Below are 16525 nucleotides of genomic sequence, written 5' to 3'. Positions count from 1 at the left end.
AATGAAAGATTAAGGTCTACAGAAATCAGAGAATACTTATTTTTTACAATTGAAAAAAGTAAAAATATATATACTATTTGCTTTTTTTTCTTTTTTCATATTTTAAAAAAATGAAACCATTTTAAAAAAGTAAAAATAGATGAAGATATGAAGAATATTCACTGGTTTTTCATTGTTCAAATAAAATAAATAGAAAAATTTAAAGATTTCCTGTTTTCCCCTTTCATCCCTTATTTAATTACAACTATGAGAAAAAAATACTCAAAAAAGAGGAAACAATGACTACCATCAAAATAGTTGTGGATTCATTTGATAATAATCGAGTAATCATCCATTTCAACAGTCTTAGTTTGCTAACATAACGGCCCTCTGATTGAAACCATAACAACGACGTAGTACGTGACACAGATGACTTTGACACATTAAATGGCTGAGGGGTACCTAATGGTGTGCCTCGTGGCGAGTACTTTGTAAAATGATGGCGTTCTTGCTGACCACTTCCCATAATTCCTTTTGGAGGTGGCAAAGCAGAACTGCCAGCGTATTGACGGCGTGTCAGATTGGACTGTCGCTCTCGCCGTTTCTATTTTTATCCGAGCTGGAGTTCAGGTCGGGCTTTTTGTCAGACGCTCCAATCAGAGTAAGAGTTTGTGTTGGCATCTAAACGTATTGAGCATGTTTTTCTAACTAATAAGATAATATCGCTGAGCTCATTTTCTATCATTGACAGCGATATACGTCCAAACCATTTGGACAGGGACGTCTATTGCCGTCAATGGCACTGAAACATAGCTTCCCACCTGGCTGAGTGGCTACTGCTGGGAGGGCTGGTGGTCTCTCTCCGGTTGCCAGTACGCATGATTGACCTGATGAATGGTAATGAGCGCTTCAACTGGCAGAGGCAGATGGCGCGTTGGCATAGCCTCGTGGCCCTCTGTTGACTCGCAGGAGGCAAGGCAACCCCCTAGTTCCCTCACACACACAGCGCAGTAAGGTTTGGAGTAAGTGGGTAGTTACATGGGTAAAAAAAAGTGGTGATTGTGTTATTTTTATGGCTGATTGATTTTAAAAAGTTTGAATTATATTGGCAATGTTGTTTGGTAGTTAAGGTGGTGGGCGAATTGGTGGGTGGGTGGATGGACGGACGGACGGATGGATCGATGAACGGATGGACGGGAAGCTATTTGGGTGCTGGACAGATAGCTGTGTGGACGGACGGGCAGATGGATTTAAAAAAAATAAGGTGGTGGACAGAGGATATGGATGGATGGATGGATGGATGGATGGATGGATGGATGGATGGATGGATGGATGGATGGATGGATGGATGGATGGATGGATGGATGGATGGATGGATGGATGGATGGATGGATGGACGGACGGATGGATGGATGGGAAGCTATTTGGGGACTGGACGGATGGATGGATGGATGGATGGATGGATGGATGGATGGATGGATGGATGGATGGATGGATGGATGGATGGATGGATGGATGGATGGATGGATGGATGGGAAGCTATTTGGGGACTGGACAGATGGATGGATGGATGGATGGATGGATGGACGGACGGACGGACGGACGGACGGACGGACGGATGGATGGAGGGACGGACTGATAGCTGTGTGGATGGATGGATGGATGGATGGATGGACGGACTGATAGCTGTGTGGATGGATGGATGGATGGATGGACGGACTGATAGCTGTGTGGATGGATGGATGGATGGATGGACGGACTGATAGCTGTGTGGATGGATGGATGGATGGATGGATGGATGGATGGACGGACTGATAGCTGTGTGGATGGACGGATGGATGGATGGACGGACTGATAGCTGTGTGGATGGACGGATGGATGGATGGATGGATGGATGGATGGATGGATGGATGGATGGATGGATGGATGGATGGATGGATGGATGGATGGATGGATGGATGGATGGGAAGCTATTTGGGGACTGGATGGATGGATGGATGGATGGATGGATGGATGGATGGATGGATGGATGGATGGATGGGAAGCTATTTGGGGACTGGATGGATGGATGGATGGATGGATGGATGGATGGATGGATGGATGGGAAGCTATTTGGGGACTGGAAGGATGGATGGATGGATGGATGGATGGATGGATGGATGGATGGATGGATGGATGGATGGATGGATGGATGGATGGATGGATGGATGGATGGATGGATGGATGGATGGATGGATGGATGGACGGATGTGTTGATGGATCGAGGAACGGACTGATAGCTGTATGGATGGATGGATGGATGGATGGATTGAGGGACGGACTGATAGCTGTGTGGATGTATGGATGGATGGATTGATGGATGATGGATGGATAGCTATTTGAGGGCTGGACAGATAGCTGTGTGGACGATGGAGGGACGGACTGATAGCTGTGTGGATGGATGGACAGATGGATGGTTGAACAAATATTACAGAAGATGATGGACAGAGGAATGGAGAATATGACTAGATGAATTGATGGATGGATGGATGGATGGGAGGCTATTTAGGGGCTGTGGATGGATGGACAGATGCCTGTGTGGATGGATGGATGGATGGATGGATGGATGGATGGATGGATGGATGGATGGATGGATGGATGGATGGATGGATGGATGGATGGATGGATGGATGGATGGATGGATGGATGGACAAATAGCTGTTTGGATGGATGGACAGACTTTAAAAAAATATTGAAGATGTGGACAGAGGAATGGAGGATATGGAAGGATGGATGGATGATTTAAAAAATGATTGAGGATGGTGAACAGGACAGATAGATGGAGGACTGCGGAATAGGGTGGAATGATGTCTGGATGGATGAAAAAGGGATACGTGGGTGTATGTTTGAATGACTAGTTGGTTGGATAATTGATGCTCTTATGTTTATAAAGACCTTTTCATTTATCAGGTGACAGAAAAATAAGATGGACAGAATCACAATCATCAAATCATTGGCTGATTGAACACAGTTTTTGCTTTCACTTGCCAGGTGCTGAATCTCGGCAGGGAAGTCGCCGACCTCGGCCAAGTGATGAAGAGAATGGCCCAGCTCATGGAGACCCTCATGTCATCTACCCCCCAAACAACACCTGCGTGCCGCCCATACGCCTCCGCAGGCGACTGCGTCCAACCGCCCGACACTAACTCGCCTCCGCACTACCCTTCCCCCCTTTTATCTCGGACTCCTTCCATCTGGACGGACGCGCCTACGTCGCCGCCCACCTCCCACGCACATGGACCCCGGGACCTTCAGACGGGGTACTCCCACCCTGCCCCCTTCCATACACACACCTCCTCCATCATCGTAGAGTCTCGACTGACTTCTTCACCGGAGACGTACAGAAACGAGGACGGGCTTTCTACCTCAATCAGGTCAAGGGGACGCAGTCCACCTCCGCGGGTCGGGAGTGACGCCAGCCCCCATTGGAGCTCCGAATGTGGACTCGTGGAGATCCACCAGAACCCAAATAAGACTTTGTAGCGGGCCTGTTTTTATTATTAGACATTTTTATTACTGGGATGCAAGATTGCGATAATGCTACAAATTCAAATGCATGTAAAGAAATTAGTTGTGTTCGTGTTACCTTATAGCATTAAGTGTGTAATAGGTTTAAAGATTAATGTTTTCACTGCCATTGACAATTATACACATCATTGGCAGTGAATGACAACGCTAACAAACTACTCTCTCCTTTCTGTCACCTGACCAACCCTGATGCACCTTAAAAAATTTTTAAAGCAATAGTCTATTTTCTCATTATGGGACTACAATATTAAAAATACTGGCAGTGGAAGGAAATTTACCGTTAAAACTCGGGAAAAATGTAAATTTCACGTAATAACGATAGTTTTTCTGTAAAGATTTTTGCTGATTTTTCACTCATGAATTCATGAATTGAAATTAGTTAATCACTTGAAGACATCCAATCCATTTGAACTGGGAGTGAATAAACATTTGTTAATTCACTGCTAAATCTCCCAGTTCAAATGAATTGGGCGTCTATTGCCGTCAGTGGCAGCCAGCGAGTTAAAAGAGCGTCCTGGCTGCCAGAATATACAGCACGGCAAATAAGTATTTATCAACCAACAATTGTGCAAGTTCTCCTACTTGAAAAGATTAGAAAGGGCTGTGATTGTCAACATGGGTAAACCTCAACCATGAGAGACAAAATGTGGGGAAAAAAAAAAAAAACAGAAAATCACATTGTTCAATTTTTGCAGAATTTATTTCCAAATTAGAGTGGAAAATAAGTATTTGGTCACCTACAAACAAGCAATATTTCTGGCTGTCAAAGAGGTCTAACTTCTTCTAACGAGGTCTAACGAGGCTCCACTCGTTACTGTATTAATGGCACATGTTTTAACTCATTATCTGTATAAAAGACACCTGTCCACAATGTCAGTCAGTCACACTCCAAACTCCACTATGGCCAAGACCAAAGAGCTGTCAAAGGACACCAGAGACAAAATTGTAGACCTGCACCAGGCTGGTGTTGAAATTCGCCCCCCCCGGCCAAGATGCACGGAAACAGCGACAGCCAAAACAAGTGCCGTTCGGCCGATGCTGCCTCCGCGAGCGCCAACCGGGAAGGAAGAACAATTTATTCATCGACAGTGGTCAAAAACAAGGCAAAAACAGACGACGGAGGGACAATTCTGGATCCTAAACAAGGCTACATGTTTTTGTAGACCTGCACCAGGCTGGGAAGACTTAGTCTGCAATAGGTAAAACACTTGATGTAAAGAAATCAACTGTGGGAGCAATTATTAGAAAATGGAAGACATACAAGAACACTGATAATCTCCCTCGATCTGGGGCTCCATGCAAGATCTCACCCCGTGGCGTCAAAATGATAACAAGAACAATGAGCAAAAATCCCAGAACCACACGGGGGGACCTAGTAAATGACCTACAGAGAGCTGGGACCACAGTAACAAAGGCTACTATCAGTAACACAATGCGTCGCCAGGGACTCAAATCCTGCACTGCCAGACGTGTCCCCCTGCTGAAGAAAGTACACGTCCAGGCCCGTCTGCGGTTCGCTAAAGAGCAATTGGATGATCCAGAAGAGGACTGGGAGAATGTGTTACGGTCAGATGAAACCAAAATAGAAGTTTTTGGTAGAAACACAGGTTCTCATGTTTGGAGGAGAACGAATACTGAATTGCATCTGAAGAACACTATACCCAATGTGAAGCATGGGGGGTGGAAACATCATGCTTTGGGGCTGTTTTTCTCCAAAGGGACCAGGATGACTGATCTGTGTAAAGGAAAGAATAAATGGGGCCATATATCGAGAGATTTTGAGTGAAAATCTCATTCCATCAGCAAGGGCATTGAAGATGAGACGTGGCTGAGTCTTTCAGCATGACATTGACCCCAAACACACAGCCAGGTCAACAAAGGTGTGGCTTTGTAAGAAGCATTTCAAGGTCCTGGAGTGGCCTAGCCAGTCTCCAGATCTCAACCCCATAGAAAATTTGTGGAGGGAGTTGAAAGTCCGTGTTGCCCAACGACAGCCCCAAAACATCCCTGCTCTAGAGGAGATCTACATGGAGGAATGGGCCAAAATACCAGCAACAGTGTGTGACAAGCTTGTGAAGAGTTACAGAAAACGTTTGGCCTCCGTTATTGCCAACAAAGGGTACATAACAAAGTATTGAGATTAACTTTTGGTATTGACCAAATACCCTAATTTTCGCACTATAAGGCGCACCTGACTATAAGCCGCAGCCCACCAAATTTGGCAAGAAAATGGCATTTGTTCATAGATAAGCTGCACTGGACTATAATCCGCAGCTGTCCTCACTGTATCATGGAATATTTACACCAAAGGATATTAACCGGTACAACCTTATTTGACAGCGGCATCATACGACCGACTGTCATAAGACCAAATGAACCATCATTAAACTTTGAACCAATTACTGCAAAGCTTTATTGCTTCAAGAAGCTTCATTTGGACATCACTGCTCCCTTGGGGGAGACAGTCAACCTCTGCTGCCAACTGCTGTTGACTGTTGTCATTCAACATGCCTCTTAGCATGCATTGCAGCGCTACAGATGTAAATAACAATAAAAAATTATGTTCTGTGCTAAATATTTCTTCAGTTACTGTTCCAATTGTTTCATCAATTGCTAGTTATGGTATTTGCTAACACTTTATTTGACAGTGGTGCCATAAGACTGTCATTACACAATCATAATTATGACATGTCTCTGTCCTGAGCATTCATGAATGCTTATAACAGATGTCATTAAGTGTTTTCCGGCAAATGATCTCACTTTTGAATGGATGCAAAAGATCCAAGATGGACAAAAATTTAGTGACATAATTTGCCAAATGACACTTAATGACATAAGCATTCAGTAATGTCCATGATAGTGTCATGTCATAATTTTGATGATCTTATGACAGTCATATGACACTGCTGTCAAATAAAGTGTTACCTAAAAAAAAATCAACAAATAAGCCGCACTGGACTATAAGCCACAGGTATCGAAATGAAGGAAAAAAGTAGCGGCTTATAGTCCGAAAATTACGGTACTTATTTTCCACCATAATTTGCAAATAAATTCTTTAAAAATCAAACAATGTGATTTTCTGTTTTTGTTTTTTTCCCACATTCTGTCTCTCATGGTTGAGGTTTACCCATGTTGACAATTACAGGCCTCTCTAATATTTTCAAGTGGGAGAACTTGCACAATTATTGGTTGACGAAATACTTATTTGCCCCACTGTAACTGGGCTATTAGCTCAGCAGTCAGCATGCTTGACTTCCACAGTGATGGAACCTGATTGGAGAGATAGTTTTAATTATGTTTTTAATTTTATCCAGTAGTTCAATTCCGGCAAACCGCAGCTGATAGTATTTTACCGTAACTTCAACCACCAAATACTTTTTTTTAACTGTGTACATTTTTCAGGAAAATGATGCAGGTATTTTACGGATACAAAAGATAATATTTCAGAGGAACCGTTCACATGATGATAAGTCGTGGAAGCGATCTTTGGTGACAAGAAACTTTTCTACCAAACCCTTTCCCCTTTGAGGAAAAAACGCTGGACATATTGCGCTCTTTACCATCAGTCCTCAGGGAAGGGGAAATCAGTGGGGAGCTTCTACAAGAAACTCGGGTCCTGCTGTAGTCTGTCACACTAAGCAGGGTCTGACTCTCGCTCTCTGACGATTTTCCAATATTTCTCCCCTTTATCCTCCCTGGCTCTCTGCCGCCCTTCCTTCTCTCTCTGCATGCACTTTTCGAGTAGCTCTCGCCGCATGTCTCAATCCAGCTCGCCATTTATCCTTCTATTTAAACACTATTTTAATAAGCAAACTTGACATTTACTGATGCACACGTTCATTTCAAAAGAGCCGAGTAATTTAAGGTAGGCATCCTTATTGGGAATTAGCCTGGAGCGGGCCGATAATAAATTGGTTCATGGTCCATTTTATAGGCTATTCCCCGATTCTGATCAAGGGTTACCGGCTCGGAGGGTGAATTTACACAAGCAAAGAGCGGAGGCAATATTCCCATTCAAATGCACAATGTTTAAGGCTTTTATATTTATATGAATGTATTCAAAGAAATGATGTATTTTTTTACCTTGACGAATGCAAGATTTTAGAAATATGGTTCTGTATATGAGGTAGTTGCAGTTTTGGAATGAAGCTACTCTGCACATGGAATGTACTGGAATCAATCAGTTACCCTCCTTCTCAATTTTGATAGTTGTTATGCTAATAAACGACGAATATGACTGTTAAATCAGAGTCTTTTTTGTAGTAACTGTTAGAAAATATTCATCCAAAGTGCACGCGATAGCATGTTAGCATTGCAATATGGAATCTAACTGGACAGGAAGACGAACTGGACAGGAAGATATTTTGGGGTGAGTATTTGAGTAAGGTTTTGTGTGAGAGAGTTTTTATATTTGGTTATAGATTTTTGCTGGGGGGGGGGGGTTACAGTATGTACGTGAGAGATAAGATGGTAAAGTTTTTGTAAGTTTTTTTTTTTAATGTATTTTCAATTCGTTTTTTTTTTTTTTTTTTTTTAGCGCTAAAAGATATTGTTTTATCTGAGAGGTTTTTTTGGGGGGTTAGTGTGATGTTTTATGAGGGGATGTGTGTGTGTTGAATTGATTATTTCATCTGTGCAGTGCTTAAATTATAAGGTGCTGGAACGCAAAGTACTTATACGAGCACAGGTCCCGGAACATACGCAGAAAATGGTGCTGAAAACAACACGCAAATGCCCACTTGCCATGCTGTGGGTCTTACAAGCCTCAATTTCAGCTCATATCCATGGCATAAATGTTATGACAACAATTTACAATTATTTACGCTATACTCTGCACAGCACGGGCAATTGCCCACATAACCACAGGTGGGACTTACAGTACACAAGCAGCAAATAGCTTCTGAACAAGTCTAACTTGTAAAAAAAAAAAAAAAAAATCAGAAATTACAATAAATAACACAAACTCATTCTTTTGCGAGTTTCATCCCCCAGTCTTTTCTGGCCCCAAAGTTCCCACCTCCTTACAAATTGTGCAGCCCAAACCCGGACGTCCCATCAGGGTACTGTAGCTGGCCACCACTCCGGTTGGTGCTGAACCTAACCAGCAGCTGCCACGGTAGCAGCCTCCTGCCCCGGCTTGGCTGGCTTTCCGTGAACCTGGTTAGTTGCTGCGGCGCTAGTCGGGAAGTCAAATCTCGGATTCAGGAGGAGCAGTATCGTTTTCGTCACGGCTGTGGAACAGTGGACCAGCTCTACACCCTTGGCAGGGTCCTCGAGGGTGAATGGGAGTTTGCCCAACAGGTCTACATGTGTTCTGTGAATTTGGAAAAGGCGTTTTACTGTGTCCCCTCGGGAAGCCCTATGGGGGGTGCTTCAGGAGTACTTGGTACCGAGCCCTTTGGTAGTCAGATTCGTTCCCAGTAGGAGTTGCCTTTTGTCACCGATTCTGCTCATAACTTTTATGGACAGAATTTCTAGGCGCAAACGAAGCGTTGAGGGTGTCCGGTTTGGTGACCTCAGCATTGCATCTCTGCTTTTTGCAGATGATGTGGTGCTGTTGGCTTCATCAAGCCGTGACCTCCAACTCTCACTAGAGCGGTTTGCCGCCGAGCAGGGGTCGCGTTAACCTAATATTTTCCGTCGTTGACCGGTTTTTTAAAACGGTGACGGAAAAAACTGAAGTCCGTCCGTCATTTTGACAGGTTGCAATTCACACCCCAGACCATAGGGTGGCGAGTGAGCATATTAATTAGCTATTGTCTCTCTTAATACATGACGTCGTTGGCTATTCTGTCAGAATATTGTAGCGTCACTGGGGTCTGGCGGCGGCACCGTGATTGACACATCAACGCGAGGTTCTTATTGGTGCACCCGGTGTGCCAGCGCGTCATCCAATTGGTGGACTAGATTGCCGCCTGTGTATAGACCCCAATCACATGACGTCACAACTCCGCCCCCCTGACTGGAGCCGCCATATTGTGTGTCAGCTCGTCGTGTTTACACATTACCGCTATGTACATGCCTCCTATTACGGCGTGTTTTTCTGCTCGTTAACATTAATAATCAAAATGGTGAAGGCGTGTGTGGCAGTTGGTTGTAGTAACAGAGAAGATAGACGGAGAGACTTGAAGTTCTACCGTATTCTGAGAGACCCGAAGAGGAGAGCGAGATGGACTGCTGTATTTCGACAAGAAATCTGGGCACCAAATGATCACCACAGACTATGTCGTAGTCATTTTATATCTGGTAAGATGCATTTAATATATATTTAGAAGATTTTGGGCTGACAACAACAATTAAGCCTATTGTGTGACGTTGGTGATTGGGGTCTATATAGTTGCCTCTTTTTCTTTGGGGGCGGAGTTGTTTTGTTGGTGTTGTTGGCGGTAAGCAGAGTAAAAAGAGGGAGAAAAATACCACGACTTCCGTGTCTATTACAATATTAATTAAAAATGAATGAAAACTAAATACTATTGAATATGTCATCATTATCATTCAAAAAATTTAAGTGACGGGTAAAAATGGATTATGACCTGATTTTTATGACCCTGTCAGTCAAAATGACAGACAACGAAAATGTCTAGCGCAACCTCTGCCGCCGAGTGTGAAGCGGTTGGGATGAAGATCAGCACCTCCAAATCTGAGACGATGGTCCTCAGTCGGAAAAGTGTGGGATGAACCTGAGATGAAATCCTTCCCCAAGTGTAGGAGTTCAAGTATCCTGTTCACAAGCGAGGGTAGGTGGGAGTGAGAGATTTTCTGGCAGATCGGTGCAGCGTCTGCAGTGATGTGCACTCTGCACCGGTCCATAGTGGTTAAGAATGAGCTGAGCCAAAAGGCGAAGCTTTCGATTTACCAGTCGATCTACGTTCCTCCCCTCACCTATGGTCACTAGCTGTGGGTTGTGACCGAAAGAACGAGATCGCGGATACAAGCGGCCGAAATAATTTTTCTTTCGCAGGGTGTTCGGACTCTCCTTTTGGCGATAGGGTGACAAGTTCGGTCATCCGGGAGGGACTCGGTGTCAAGCCGCTACTCCGCCGCATTGAGAGGAGCCAGTTGAAGTGGCTCGGGGATCTGGTTCGGATGCCTCCTGGACACCTCCCTGCAGAGGTGTTCTGGGTATATCCCACCAGTGGGAGGCCCCCGGGACGACCCAGGACACGCTGAAGTGACTATGTCTCGGCTGGCCTTGGATCCCGCCTGAGGAGCTGGTTGAAGTGGCTTGGAAGAGGGAAGTCCGGGCCCCCCTGCTAAAAATGCTGCCCCCGCGACCCGATCCCGGATTAAGCGATGGATGGATGGATGGATGGCTGGATGGCTGGATGGATATATATGATTTTTTCCCCCCAGTTTCTGTTATTTCACGCTAATTTTGGTTCAGAGATTTAGAAGTTTTAAGTGGTGAGTGATTATAAACAAAAAAATAGAGTTTGAGGTTTTGTTTTGTTTTGTGTGTGTGAGGTAATTTTGATATATGATCAGTTTTATTTTGTTTTTTATGCTGAGTATGGGGGTTTTATTTCCTTGTGAGAGACGCTAAGGTTATTTTCGGCCTAACCCTAACCTCATTGATTTACATGCTTAACAAGTGCTTGTGTGTGCAGCCACCTCAATATTGTTAAATCCAAATCAATTAAGTGTTTCCCAGTTCCCGTGTGAGATTCCGGCTGCTGTGTTTGCACTGCAGACAAAGGAGACCGCGTGAACGCGTCGGGGACGCTCACACAACACTTTTATGTTTGATGAATGAGTAGGCATTTCTCCCATGGGTGGTCGAAAAATGGCTTTGTCAGAAGCTTGAGATTAACTCATTCACTGCCACTGATGGCGACGGGGCAAAACAGATTGGACGTCTATCGCCGTCAATGGCAGCCAACGTTTAAACAGCGGCTTCCTCATCACTATCAGTCTCTCTGAATGTTTGACCTTCTTGCCTTCGAGCTGTAGACAGCCTTCTGTCCTTTACTAGGTTAAGTGCAGGAAGCACTTTTTTATGGTGACACCCTGAAAGAAGCTATTCGATCTCAATGGCCGCAAGCAATGAGACAGACCATCACTCCCCATAGTAGGCTCAAGGTCTCCCCTCATGGCCGCGCTGTCTCTTATAAATCCTTGTTTGACTTTATTAGGCACATGACAGTGTTTACTGGAGGCTGATCTCATTTTAGGCAGCAGCAATGACAGTCACATGTTAGTTTCCAAAGGGAATTTTTGACATGTTAACTAATAACGTGAGATGTAATGCAGGAGGAGAGGAATAAAGTGAAGGTGAAAAATGATTGGTTTACAACAAAGACGGTGGTGAGCATATGAAGGTAGACTGCTCCCTCTGGTGTTCATAACTGTTCTGGGAAGGAAATTAAGGGACATTTTGAGGAGAAACGAGGTGAACTTGGTGGCAAAATATATGCCCCGCCCACAGAATGTTAGGGTTGAAATTGAAGACTAGGGCCATAATGCCTGCAAACTTGGGCTGCCATGATTAACTAACTTTCTATTTTTAACTAACTTTTTATATTTTTGTAATTAAAAAACAAAAAGGATAATAAGCTACTTTTGATTTTTTATCTACATTTATTTTTATTTTTTTCCCAATTTATAAATAATTTATAACTCAAAATAACAAGAAAACGAAGTATTCTGTCATAGACTTCATAATGATATTGACAGGTCAGATTACACCTTCTTTGCGCCACGCCTTCAAGTAGGGGGCCCTCACACAATCCGCTTCAGTTATTAGTAGTCGGTCGCAGCGACACATGCAGCGATCCAACGCCGGATTTAGGTTAAAAAAGTACGAAAGCTGTACAGCATATAAACAGGAAGGATTGTCTCAGGAGTGATTTGTTCGAGGATTTAAGGTAATTATTATATTTTTTGTTTTTTCACATGAATTTTCAACGTAAAAAGCTCTTTGTTGTAAGGCTGCCGCCACATTGTCTAACAGACTAACATAATTCTTCGACATATTTACGTAAAATAAATTCTAACCGCCCGTTTTTTTTTTTTTTTTGCTCTTTTAACAAAGAATCGAGACTGTTTTACGTTAATCTATAAAGAATTCGGGGATTTAACCATTTATTCACACAAGAATTTTCAACATAAAAAGCTCTTTGTTTTAAGGCTCCCACTACATTGACTGACAGACTAGCATCGTACTTCGAAATATTTACGTAAAATAAATGCTAACTACACGTTTTTTGTTTTATTTTTTTGCTTTTCACCAAGAATCGAGACTATAGATATGGACGTAAAACAAAGAATTCAGGTATTTAAGCATTTATTCACAAGAATTTTCACCAGAAAAGCTCTGGCCACCACATTGACTAACAGACTAGCATCGTACTTTAAAATAGTTACGTAAAATAAATGCGAAGTGCACAGGGGGTTTTCTGCTTTTAACCAAGAATCGAGACTGTTTTACGTCCAAATCTATAAAGAATTCAGGGATTTAGGCATGTATTCACAAGAATTTTCAACGAAAAAAGCTCTTTGTCTGCGATTCAACACGGTCAGCTATGACAGCCACGGCAACAATGCAGGCCCACCATTTATTGGCCCCCCGCCCTGTGTCCCGTCAATATCATTATGAAGTCTATGATTCTATATGTTATTTTTCTTTTTTTTTTGTTTGTTTGTTTTAAATTTTAAAAAGTCAAAAACATTAAACATTGTTGAAAGGTTTATTGTATTTACTGTTTGACTGTTTTTTATTACTCTAACACACTCAATATAATAGAAAGGCATTTAATCATAGTTAAGGACAACAAATGGACTATATTCGAAGTATAAATGAGGTGAGAGGGCAGACAAAACAGCCTGAACGCGAATGATTGAGAGTTGCAGGGTCAGTACAGCCTTATCATATCTGGAGAAGACAAACATCAAGAACGTCATGCTGATTGAAGGGCACTACGTGCGCATCATGCAGCAGAGTGAGATTGACGCTAACGGGGCGAGACAAGCAAGGGATGCCAAGACATCTGGACCACCAAATCCCACCATCAGATCTTCTGGGGGCCAACAATGGAGAGTCCAGATTGGACATGTGTCGATTACTGGTTTCAAGGTATACCGTGGTATGAAAACGTCAAGGTTTCAAAAACCGCAAAAATTTTCCGTCATACCGTCCTTAAGGTATTAGCTGTTTTTTTATGTTCCAAAAATGCACGGAGAAAGCCCTCGCTTGCAGCTGTAAGGCTCCACCCTACCCCACTGGTTGTTGCTCAGTGTCAATGAGTCAGCTGTGCTACACGATGGCTGGAGGAGGTGAAACTTCAGAACTTTTTCTCCCATTGAAGAAAACAATCGCTGGAATTGGAATACTTCGGCTACAGAAAAATTACAGACGGCTGCGTGTTGGAAGTGAGGGCAACTGACACGTAAAACATGTTTGCGGAGGGTGGCTACCGAGGAAGCAATACCTCCAATATGATTTCGCGTTCATACAAAATTAAAAGTTTGTAAATACTAAACACTGTCATGAACTTTTCCCAACAGCTACGAGAGTTATCTCCAGAGTGTTTAGTGTGTCTGGCGGTGATAAAACATGGTTTTTTTTCTCTCTGGCAACTGTCTGTGTTGAGAAAGAGAGTGTATGTATAATGAAAACATTGATACGAGTCATACACATGTGCTTTTTATGGAAAATAATTCACTTATTTTTGTTCTGATGGTAATAATGTTGAGCTGTGGTGTGGGTTTAGGCTCACCCAAAGGACTGCATTTATTTTTATTTTATTTAGAATAGTTTTTTTTTTTTTTATGTATTTTAACATTAGACTTATGTTCCATTTTGCTAATGTTATGAAAAACAAAAATCCTCTTCAATGCATTTTTTAAACCCAGGTATTTCAAAGTAACACATTTTAGACCTGTAATTGCAATACCGTGATACCGTGAAACCATGATGTTTTGGCTTAAGGTTATCATACCATCATATTATCATAACAGCACATGCCTAGTCCAGATCAATGATCATCCTGTCACGCTACAAGGAACATCTGATAACGGAGGAACCCGCGACTGAGAAGTTGGCACTCAGCACTCACTGAGGTGGCAAAATCCTCAACTCTCGTTGCCCTTATACCAGTAACGCCCGGGTTCTCCTGTCCAATCCCTAACAGACAATAATCCTAAACAACGCCCAAACACACTCTTCTTCCAGACCACAGCCGTAGCAGAGCCTTCAAAAGACTGTATTCCTTAGCTAGCGCTGTCTTTTTTCGGGAACATTTTTGTGTTGTACTTGTTGTTTGTCGACCCTGGAGCCAGTTTTCCTCCTCGTCTGGGTCTATTTGCCGTTTTGGCTTGCTGTCTGATTGCTGTCAATTTGGAATAAATTGTCAACTTGTGTTTCGAAGCCTTTTTCCAGCTTCTAAAATTAAGTCAGTACAAGGGGTTAAAACTGAGGTGAACGCGCGGAGTTTGGCCTTTTGGCTGGGTTGTCGGATTTCCGCCGGCCCGGGTCGTTGGAATTGCGCCGGCGTGGTTCTGGCGGTTTGGCTGGCGGGATTCTGGCAGTCTGGCTAAAAAGTCTAATTCCTACATTGTCTTTAATTTACATATTTTAAATGAATGAAGAAAAACGGGAGAAACTGAATATGCTCGGATTTCTGTAGTCTTACATATTTTATTAATAAGACCGTGGCTGAACTTCACCGTGTACAGATGCACTCTCTGAGCTCCTGAAGCACTCTCAAGCGCTCAGGGCCAGCAAGCTCGACTCCCACTATGGCTCCAAAGAATTTGAAACCTGGAGACTTGGATGAAATAAAATCCTCCATACAGAAGTTGGAGGTCTCCTTGACTGGCTTGATTCAAAACCAGAATCAAGAAAGCGTCAGAGAGCTCCAGTTAATTCGCGCTGAAAACGAGAAACTCAGGCGGTCGAGGAGAGAGATGTCCGCATCAAGAGGCTGGAAATTTTGGCTGACGATCTCGACCAGTGCCCTTGGCAAATGAGCTCATCATTTCTGGATTACAACTGACGCCTAGCCCAGATGACACAGTGGCGCAACTGGCAATTGCTAAGCTGAAAGAGTATGGAATAAAAATGGAACCGCTGGACATCCGTCGCTGCTTTCTGCTCCCATCTGGGGGGAGAGGACCGGCGATGGTGCTCACGAAGCTGGCAGACCAATGGGAAGATAGCCAACACCTGGGTCTCGGATTGCAGGATCCTTGTCAAGATGCAAGATATGAATATTAAAGCTATTATGAGTTTGACTGGACGCCGAGTTACTAAACCCAGATTGTTTATTGTACAGTTTTGTGGCCATCTGATGTATGTACCATGTCTGAATGTGCGTCTTTAGTTGTATGGGGGACGGGAAACTGATAAGCATATGCTTCTTCCCGTCCGCCTTTGTCTTCTTCTTCGGTTCCTTCGGGCAAATCATATCACATTTTGTAATTGTCAATGATTGTCAATGATACCGATGATGATGACAATAAAATTATTCAAAAAAAAAAAAAAAGAAAAAAAAAGACGCGATAAGACCAGGACCAAGACAGGTCTTGAGATTTCCAAGTGTGAGTCAAGCTTTCGTCATAATCCTACCTTGTCACACATGTCACGACTCTTTATCATTCCTCATTAGGGAGACACCAGTTGCTCAAAATGCCACTGTTGCGCGGGATGATGTGTGCACGACCGCAAGACCAGGTCACCCGCACCACTCCCCGGGTGCTGTCCGTCCTTCAGTGCCTCCACGCACAACTGGGACAGTCGGTGGAGCAACTGGCCACTCGACTGCAAAAACACCAGAATCGAGTTGTTTTAAGATTATTAACATTAAAATCAATTTGTAAACACGTGTTATGAACGGCAAAATTTACAATTTTTTAATCCCAATTCAGATTAACAGCAATTAATCGCAGACAAAGAAATACAGACATGTAATATTAATAAACATACCCAAATCTGTCCTGCAATTGCAATGCTATTTATAGCAAGGTAGCATATACATACAGC

At 43.2% G+C, this 16525-nt stretch overlaps 2 protein-coding genes across 3 annotated transcripts in view; one reads left to right on the top strand and one right to left on the bottom strand.

The window, feature by feature from the left end:
* Positions 1-3809, top strand: part of kcnh8 (potassium voltage-gated channel, subfamily H (eag-related), member 8) — a 70742-nt gene extending 66933 nt beyond the window's left edge. Inside the window, exon 16 of the mRNA XM_057828370.1 lies at positions 3010-3809. Coding sequence (XP_057684353.1) covers positions 3010-3501 — 492 coding nt within the window. The 3' untranslated portion in view covers positions 3502-3809. The remainder of the gene's footprint in view (positions 1-3009) is intronic.
* The window catches only part of LOC130910809 (polypeptide N-acetylgalactosaminyltransferase 15-like), a 42427-nt gene that overhangs the window by 16157 nt on the left and 9745 nt on the right, over positions 1-16525 (bottom strand). Inside the window, exons 10-12 of one of the 2 annotated variants that reach the window (XR_009061907.1) lie at positions 16112-16303; positions 15844-15935; positions 15670-15731 (exon numbers count right to left, since the gene is read on the bottom strand). Coding sequence is in view for 1 of the 2 variants with exons in the window: in XM_057828376.1 (XP_057684359.1) it covers positions 16148-16303 (156 nt within the window). In the remaining variant the exon portion in view is untranslated. Of the gene's footprint in view, positions 1-15669; positions 15732-15843; positions 15936-16111; positions 16304-16525 lie in introns of those variants that run through there. The other variant, XM_057828376.1, reaches the window with a different exon arrangement.

Source organism: Corythoichthys intestinalis, chromosome 22, assembly GCF_030265065.1.
Source record: "Corythoichthys intestinalis isolate RoL2023-P3 chromosome 22, ASM3026506v1, whole genome shotgun sequence".
Taxonomy (NCBI): domain Eukaryota; kingdom Metazoa; phylum Chordata; class Actinopteri; order Syngnathiformes; family Syngnathidae; genus Corythoichthys; species Corythoichthys intestinalis.
This window is presented reverse-complemented; position numbering and strand designations above follow the sequence as displayed.